Source organism: Lynx rufus, unplaced genomic scaffold (assembly GCF_022079265.1).
Source record: "Lynx rufus isolate CCGP_SWC_20201006 ecotype Redwood Valley unplaced genomic scaffold, mLynRuf1.p SCAF_18, whole genome shotgun sequence".
Lineage (NCBI taxonomy): Eukaryota > Metazoa > Chordata > Mammalia > Carnivora > Felidae > Lynx > Lynx rufus.
Window position 1 is genome coordinate 9,865,673 of NW_025814832.1, and position 9,452 is coordinate 9,875,124.

A 9,452-nucleotide genomic window follows, 5' to 3' on the forward strand; every position below is an offset into this window, starting at 1 on the left:
CTTCGCTGGTTATGGGTCTGTTCAAGCTTTCTATTTCCTCCTGATTGAATTTTGGAAGAGTGTGGGTGTTTAGGAATTTGTCCATTTCTTCCAGGTTGTCCAATTTGTTGGCATATAATTTTTCATAGTATTCCCTGATAATTGTTTGTATCTCTGAGGGATTGGTTGTAATAATTCCATTTTCATTCATGATTTTATCCATTTGGGTCATCTCCCTTTTCTTTTTGAGAAGCCTGGCTAGAGGTTTGTCAATTTTGTTTATTTTTCAAAAAACCAACTCTTGGTTTCGTTGACCTGCTCTACAGTTTTTTTAGATTCTATATTGTTTATTTCTGCTCTGATCTTTATTATTTCTCTTCTTCTGCTGGGTTTAGGCTGCCTTTTCTGTTCTGCTTCTATTTCCTTTAGGTGTGCTGTTAGATTTTGTATTTGGGATTTTTCTTGTTTCTTGAGATAGGCCTGGATTGCGATGTATTTTCCTCTCAGGACTGCCTTCGCTGCATCCCAAAGCGTTTGGATTGTTGTATTTTCATTTTTGTTTGTTTCCATATATTTTTTAATTTCTTCTCTAATTGCCTGGTTGACCCACTCATTCTTTAGTAGGGTGTTCTTTAACCTCCATGCTTTTGGAGGTTTTCCAGACTTTTTCCTGTGGTTGATTTCAAGCTTCATAGCATTGTGGTCTGAAAGTATGCATGGTATAATTTCAATTCTTGTATACTTATGAAGGGCTGTTTTGTGACCCAGTATATGATCTATCTTGGAGAATGTTCCATGTGCACTCGAGAAGAAAGTATATTCTGTTGCTTTGGGATGCAGTTCTAAATATATCTGTCAAGTCCATCTGATCCAATGTATCATTCAGGGCCCTTGTTTCTTTATTGACCATGTGTCTAGATGATCTATCCATTTCTGTAAGTGGAGTGTTAAAGTCCCCTGAAATTACCACATTCTTATCAATAAGGTTGCTTATGTTTATGAGTAATTGTTTTATATATTTGGGGGCTCTGGTATTCGGCACATAGACATTTATAATTGTTAGCTCTTCCTGGTGGATAGACCCTGTAATTATTATATAAGGCCCTTCTTCATCTCTTGTTACAGCCTTTAATTTAAAGTCTAGCTTGTCTGATATAAGTATGGCTACTCCAGCTTTCTTTTGGCTTCCAGTAGCATGATAAATAGTTCTCCATCCCCTCACTCTCAATCTAAAGGTGTCCTCAGATCTAAAATGAGTCTCTTGTAGACAGCAAATAGATGGGTCTTGTTTTTTTATCCATTCTGATACCCTATGTCTTTTAGCTGGCGCATTTAATCCATTTACATTCAGTGTTATTATAGAAAGATACGCGTTTAGAGTCATTGTGATGTCTGTATGATTTATGCTTGTAGTGATGTCTCTGGTACTTTGTCTCACAGGGTCCCCCTTAGGATCTCTTGTAGGGCTGGTTTAGTGGTGACAAATTCCTTCAGTTTTTGTTTGTTTGGGAAGACCTTTATCTCTCCTTCTATTCTAAATGACAGACTTGCTGGATAAAGGATTCTCAGCTGCATATTTTTTCTGTTCAGCACATTGAAGATCTCGTGCCAATCCTTTCTGGCCTGCCAAGTTTCAAAAGAGAGATCAGTCACGAGTCTTATAGGTCTCCCTTTATATGTTAGGGCACATTTATCCCTTGCTGCTTTCAGAATTTTCTCTTTATCCTTGTATTTTGCCAGTTTCACTATGATATGTCGTGCAGAAGATCGATTCAAGTTACTTCTGAAGGGAGTTCTCTGTGCCTCTTGGATTTCAATGCCTTTTTCCTTCCCCAGTTCAGGGAAGTTCTCAGTTATTATTTCTTCAAGTACTCCTTCGGCACCTTTCCCTCTCTCTTCCTCCTCTGGGATACCAATTATGCGTATATTATTTCTTTTTAGTGTATCACTTAGTTCTCTAATTTTCCCCTCATACTCCTGGATTTTTTTATCTCTCTTTTTCTCAGCTTCCTCTTTTTCCATAACTTTATCTTCTAGTTCACCTATTCTCTCCTCTGCCTCTTCAATCCGAGCCGTTGTCGTTTGCATTTTGTTTTGCATGTCGTTTAAAGCGTTTTTCAGCTCCTCGTGACTGTTCCTTAGTCCCTTGATCTCTGTAGCAAGAGATTCTCTGCTGTCCTCTATACTGTTTTCAAGCCCAGCGATTAATTTTATGACTATTATTCTAAATTCACTTTCTGTTATATTATTTAAATCCTTTTTGATCATTTCATTAGCTGTTGTTATTTCCTGGAGATTCTTCTGAGGGGAATTCTTCCGTTTGGTCATTTTGGATAGTCCCTGGAGTAGTGCGGACCTGCAGGGCACTTCCCCTGTGCTGTGGTGTATAACTGGAGTTGGTGGGCGGGGCCGCAGTCAGACCTGATGTCTGCCCCCAGCCCACTGCTGGGGCCGCAGTCAGACTGGTGTGTGCCTTCTCTTCCCCTCTCCTGGGGGCGGGATTCACTGTGGGGTGGCATGGCCCGTCTGGGCTACTTGCACACTGCCAGGCTTGTGGTGCTGGGGATCTGTCGTATTAGCTGGGGTGGGTAGGCAAGGTGCACGGGGGCAGGAGGGGCAGGCTTAGCTCGCTTCTCCTTAGGTGATCCACTTCAGGAGGGGCCCTGTGGCAGCAGGAGGGAGTCAGACCCGCTGCCGGAGGGTTGGCTCCGCAGAAGCACAGCGTTGGGTGTTTGTGCGGAGCGAGCAAGTTCCCTGGCAGGAACTGGTTCCCTTTGGGATTTTGGCTGGGGGATGGGAGAGGGAGATGGCGCTGGCGAGCGCCTTTGTTCCCCGCCAAACAGCTCTGTCCTCCCGGGGCTCAGCAACTCTCCTCCCTTTGTCCTCCAGCCTTCCCGCTTTCCAAGCAGAGCTGTTCACTTATGACCTCCCAGATGCTAAGTCCCGCTTGCTGTTGGAACACACTCCGTCCGGCCCCTCCGCTTTTGCCAGCCAGACTTGGGGGCTCTGCTTGGCCGGCGGTCCGCCCCTCCACCCCGGCTCCCTCCCGCCAGTCCGTGCAACGCGCACCGCCTCTCCGCCCTTCCTACCCTCGTCCATGGGCCTCTCGTCTGCGCTTGGCTCCAGAGACTCCATTCTGCTAGTCTTCTGGTGGTTTTCTGGGTTAGTTAGGCAGGTGTAGGTGGAATCTAAGTGATCAGCAGGATGCGCGGTGAGCCCAGCATCCTCCTACGCTGCCATCTCAAAAAATAAATTTTTAAAAAGCTAAACAGGGGGGGCGCCTGGGTGGCTCAGTTGGTTAAGCGTCTGACTTCGGCTCAGGTCATGATCTCGCAGTCCGTGAGTTCGAGCCCCACGTCGGGCTCTGTGATGGCAGCTCAGAGCTTGGAGCCTGTTTCAGATTCTGTGTCTCCCTCTCTCTCTGACCCTCCCCCGTTCATGCTCTGTCTCTCTCTGTCTCAAAAATAAATAAACGTTAAAAAAAAATTTTAAAGCTAAACAGGATCCACCAGGGAGCTGGCCTAAGGCTGGCCTGGAGGGCTGGCAGCCATGTGGGAGAAAAGAGTGTATCCAAAGAAAGTCGGGGGAGGGAGAGTGGGGGAGAAGGAATAGGCTTCCCCTGGGAACATCAGCTGCTGTGACACCCCAAAATCAAAATATACAGTGGTCCCACCAAGAGAGAAATTCATTTCTCACTCACCTCATTTCTTGCTTACATTGGATCTGCTGGCTTGCTTCTAAGCAATGACTTGGGATCCAGGCTTCTTCGACCATTGAGAACTAGCCCCCCAACTGAAAAAGAACTGTCTCTCTCTCTGCCACTCTGGGAGTGGTCTCCATCTGAACAGGGAGTGAGCCTCTGGGAAAGGCCCCTGTGGTACTCCACCATGGTGGCCTGAAGTGACATGTATCACTTCCTCTCACATTCCATCACGAGCACTGGCTTATGGCCACACCGGTGGGGAATATAGCTGCTTCCAATCACCACTGTGCCCCATGAGAGGGGACTGCAGTGACTTTCTCTGCCATACTCTCGCCTCTGAGGACCTCTGCCCCAGCTTCAGTGAGATGCGGGTCATAACCTGGGCAGCTGTGACCGACCTTAGACCCCTTTCAGAGCTCCACCTCTAGGAAACCTGACCCGACAAAATACCCTTAAATTTGACCAACTGGATTTTACTGTGGAGCAGACGGTGGGGGGGCCAGTGAGCTCTGAGACATGTCAGGGCTCTGAGGCCCAGGAGGCTCTTCTGGCTTTAGGGCCCTTGGGAAGCTCATCCTTCCCCCATTGAATGGTACAGCAGCTCTTGCTCTGTCCCCTGCCCTTGCCAAGCCCCTGTACCTTCTGGGACTGCAAAGCCATTTTATGGCAGACCCCGAAGGCCCATCTGTTGTGGGAGAAACATTCCAGGCTTCCCCAAAGGGAAGTGAAACACGACTCTTTGGGCAACACCTACCATCCAGGAGCCTGTGCCCCTGTCCCCTGATGTGGATAGCCAAGTGCAAACAGAGATGGCGGCACACACTCTAGGGGGGAATCTCTTAGTCTCTTTAACCTTTTAGCTGGAGGAGTTTATTGCCCTTTTCTCCAGTTAATCAGAGAAGACTTCCTGGGGGAGGTGGCATGGGTGAGCTGCTCAAAGGAAAGCTCCAAAGGATCTTAGGTCAGAGAACATGGCTTCCAATGCCTCTTTCCCTCTTCACGCTGGCAGGTGGGGGCGTTTTTTCGTTTTTTCTCTGAGCCCTGTACCTGCCTCCCACAGGTACAGGAGAGGTTCCTGGCCGATGGGAATGACCGGCTGAAGCTGGTGGTGCTGCTCTGCGGAGAGGACGATGAGAAGGTGCAGAACGCGGCCGCAGGGGCGCTGGCCATGCTGACAGCAGCACATAAGAAACTGTGCCTCAAGATGACCCAAGTGGTGAGAGCGGGCCCTGGGGGTGGAAAGGGGACTGTCTTGTGTGGTCCTCTATGGGGAGGCCGGCCTCTGTGGTAACACTTCCCAGGCCCCTGGGTACCTGTTCCTACAACCTAAGAAGGAGCGTCTATACCGTCTGGCCCCCTACCTCCACGGCTGGGACTCCCAGGTGTGCTAACTCAGGTCCCTCCCACTGTACCTCCACCCACTGCCTTTGGTGGTGCTTACAGCTCATTAGTTCAGAATGATGACGAGGATGGCCACAACACTAACTACTGTGGTGGAGCCCCCGAGCTCCCCAAGAGGAGCATGGATGTGGCTGGGGTGCCACAGGGAGCTGGCGGTTGGGCAAAGAGACGGCAGATTCTCTCACGTGAACGTGGTGATCAGATCCTTCGGTGGGACTGTGGCCATCTCAGCAAAGTGGTATAAACACAGCTGCGGACCCGGCCACGCAAGGTGCAAATGTCTTTAGCCCACCAAACAACCTAGTTTGTAGGCGTCATCTCCACTGAAGGCAAAAACTGTAAACGTCTTGGTTCAAATGTACTCAAGTCTGCTTTAAAGGAAGGCTCTTTTAGACAGTTTGTGGTGGTGGTGGTGGTGGTGGTGTGTGTGTGTGTGTGTGCATGCATCTGTTCCACAGGCGCTTATGCTGCCTGGCACCAGGGAAGGGTCTCTCAACTGGATGGAGCTCATCCTGGTTGGTCCTTGGGCTTTAGCATTTCCCTGTAAGGCAAGTTTCTCAGAACTGAGAGGTGTGTGAGTCACCTGGAGGGCTGGTGAAAACACTTTCCCTAGGTATTCTGCATCAGTAGATGAGAGGTGGGGTGCCTCCAGCCTGAGGACCACACTTTGAAACCGCTGCCCCGAGGTGGCCTCTGCTGGAGTCACTGGTCACACAACATGTGTCCCAAGGGTGCTCTGCGACTCACCCGCTTACCGTGCTGCAGACACTCCTCTAAATGTTTACATCGATTAAGTTGTTCCATCCTTCCAACAGCCCTGTGTGGTGGATATGTTTATTGTTATCCCCATTTACCGGTGAGTGCAGAAAAGTAACCCACTCAAGATCACATCGCCGGGTAGTTGGGAAGGGATTGGAATCCTTCAAGATTGCTGACCCTCTCCCGGCCACTTCTTCCTTCCGAAATCTTGGCTTCATTTCTGTGCCCAGGGAGCACTGGCACTGGACCTGTTATCAGTTACCCATCAGCATTCAACCTTCCCCCTGAACTCTACCGCAGCTAGCTGAATTTTCCTTTCCTTTCCTTGTGGTGCGCTCGGTGCAGAGTTTACCAAAATCTGCTTAGAAGCCGAAGAGCCAATAATTAGTCTGTCCTTTCCCCCTGTGCCTGTCTCCCCATCTGTGAGTGGTGCCTGTGGGAAGCTGCCCCCGTTGACAAACAGAGGGTGAGGTAATAAGTATACGAGGAAGCAAAGGGGAAATCCTTGGAATACTGCATAAAATCATAATCCCCATCCACGCCTCCTTGTTGAGCACTTTACTGTGCTCCGGCCACCATGCTAAGCAATTTCTTGCACCATATCACTGCATCAGAACAATGTGAAGAAGTAGGTATATTAGATGACAGAGGGGCTCTCGAGACTTGGAGAGGTTCAGAACTTACCTAAGGTCACATTTGGTTAAGGGGTTGAGCTGGGACCTGAACATTGATCTCTCTGACTCCAAGACCCATACCAATAAGTCTCCTACTCTGCTGCTCATGTGTGTCTGTTGAATGTTGTAAAGTCAAGCCTCCTGGTTCTATGCTTAGCTCCAACTCTGTCTTCTGGGCCGATCAGAATGGTCTGGAGTCCTGTCTTCCCCACGCACAGTAGTTGGGTTGCTTCACAACCGGGAATGGAGGAGAGAGATAGAGGAGGGATGGTGGAGTGCAAGCCCAGGGCATGCCTGGTGGTCATATCTCTAAGGGCACTGGGTTAGCAAGGGGTGCCTGGGTGGCTCAGTTGGGTTAAGCATCCAACTTCAGCTCAGGTCATGATCTCACAGTTCATGGGTTCAAACCCTGCGTTGGGCTTTGTGCTGACGGCTCAGAGCCTGGAGCTTGTTTCAGATTCTTGCATCTCCCTCTCTCTCTGCGCCTCACCTGCTCACTCTCTCCTTCAAAAATAAATAAACATATATAAAAAAAGAAAATATTGCATTCTTAGCAACTATAAGAATATTTGTGGTAAGTTATGCATCGTTCTGAAAAAATTAAGAAGCCTATGTAACGACCTGGTTCATGCAAATATGAGCCAGAGGAGAAAAGCAGACAAAAAACAAAATTTATGCCTAGGTGGCTCAGTCAGTTGAGCGTCCAACTTCAGCTCATGTCATGATCTCATAGCTCGTGAGTTCGAGCCCCACATCGTGGTCCGTGCTGACAGCTCGGAGCCTGGAGCCTGCTTCGGATTCTGTGTCTCCCTCTCTCTCTGTCCCTAACCCACTCACATTCTGTTTCTGCCTCTCTCAAAAATGAATAAACATTAAAAAAAAAATAAGGGCACCTGGGTTGGCAAGAAGCAGTCATTGCCCATGTGCTCAAGGCTAGAATTCTCCTTTCTGAACACTCTCCATCCCCATTCTAATTAGGCATGCAGGGGGCCTGTCCCTTTGCTTCTCAGATGCTTAAGAAAATAAATGAATGGGTGGATGTTCATTCTCTACTATTCCCAGATGTGTGACCATAGCTAAGTTACTTCCACTTCCTAGACCTCAGTTCCCCCACTTATAAAATGAAATGGACTGGACTATGTCAAGTTCCTTTTAGTTTTCTAATTCTTGCCCTGGCTCTGGTAAGGAGATGGGCATCAGCCACCTAGTCCCGAGGGGCTCAGATAGGCATAAACTGAGTCCCAACAGATAACCAGACATGTGCTTATCCTTTCAGAGCCCAGAATCTGGGCCTTACCAGCGCCTTCGGTTTATCTTGTCCCAAATATCCAGTCTCTGTGCCTCCACTGATTCCTCCAATCCTTCTTTATCCACAACTCCCCTCCAGACAACTCAGTGGTTGGAGATCCTCCAGCGGCTTTGCCTGCACGACCGGCTGTCAGTCCAACACCGGGGCCTGGTCATTGCCTACAACCTGCTGGCAGCAGATGCTGAGCTGGCCAAGAAGCTGGTGGAGAGTGAACTGCTGGAGATCCTGACTGTAGTGGGCAAACAAGAGCCAGACGAGAAGAGGGCAGAAGTGGTTCAGACAGCCCGGGAATGTCTCATCAAGTGCATGGATTATGGCTTCATTAAACCAGTGTCTTAGACAGGGGCCCATGGGGCTGCTAGGGCTGGTTCTGTACTATGAAGAGTCCTAAGCTGAGAACTCCTGGGGTGTCAGTTCAGCTAGGGATCATAGCAGTGACAATGAAGTCTCCATATAAAAGAAAAGACTTGACTGTTTCTTGAGTTGTCAATCTTCCTCTTTTCCCTAGGGAAGTTTGGATGTTTCACTGGCTGTCTTGCTCCCTGTCTTTTACATCTGTCATGTTCCAAAAATTCCTAGAATGATTTTCATCAGTGATTGGGAAGACAAGTTGGATAATTCTTTCTGTACCCATTCTCAAAGCCAGGATAATGGGGTGAATTCTTTGTATTTTGGAAAATGGATTGTGTGGTAAGGTAGGACCTAATGGGTGTGTGAATATAAAGGTTTAGTGCTGATCTATCTGGAAGTTGAGCTGTGCTGGTTTTCATAGCCTGTCTCGCATATGTTTAAGACTGCCTAGAATTGCATGTTTTAGCTGCAGTGCCCAGCCCCATGCCCAGTCCCATCACTCAGCTGTGATGGAAATACAGTTTATGTTCAACAGCCTGATACGCATTTTTGCAATTTGCTTGGGAAAACCATCCCAGAAAGATGGGCATAATGAGTACAAATAAGATAAACTCAGAGTACTTTAAGAAAAGAAAGTTGATTGGCTGGTATAGCTTGTTTATCTAGGAAAAGTTTGACATTGTTAGATCCAGGGTTTAAATGTTGTCACCAACATTACTTTCTGTGTGGGTATCTTTCTCTCTCTCTCATACTCCCCCCCCCCCCCACCCATATCTTGGCTTTGATTTCCTCTGGGTTGACCTTATTTTCTGGCAGGCTCTCTCCATGTGGTAGGAAAGATATTCCCAGAAGCTCCAGACTTACATAGTTATTATAGTTCCTAATTATGGGAGAGAAGAGAGAGGATCATTCTCAATGACCCAGCAAAACTCCCAGGGATGACTCTAATATGTCTAGCGTGCATCACATTTCCATTTATCGCATTAACAGAATAGAGAAGAAAAATGATATGGTTATCTGAATAGATGCAGGAAAAACATTTGATAAAATTAAACAATTTGTGATAAAAGTTTTCAATAAACTAAAAGTAGGAGACTTCCTTAATCGGACAAAGATCACAGAAACTCTACAGCCAGTGTCCTAGCTCATGATCTCCCTGAGATGAATGAGACAATACTTGCTATTACCAATTTTATTCAACCTTGTGCTGGAGGTTTTAACTAGGGTGATAAAGCAAAAAAGGGAAATAAAAAGCATAAAGATTGAACAATCAAGA

At 47.5% G+C, this 9,452-nt stretch overlaps 1 protein-coding gene across 1 annotated transcript in view; it reads left to right on the plus strand.

Annotated features, from left to right (window-relative positions):
• Positions 1-8,262, plus strand: part of UNC45B (unc-45 myosin chaperone B) — a 33,691-nt gene extending 25,429 nt beyond the window's left edge. The window contains exons 18-19 of the mRNA XM_047080564.1: positions 4,743-4,898; positions 7,904-8,262. Coding sequence (XP_046936520.1) covers positions 4,743-4,898; positions 7,904-8,164 — 417 coding nt within the window. The 3' untranslated portion in view covers positions 8,165-8,262. The remainder of the gene's footprint in view (positions 1-4,742; positions 4,899-7,903) is intronic.
• Positions 8,263-9,452: the final 1,190 nt, after the last annotated feature.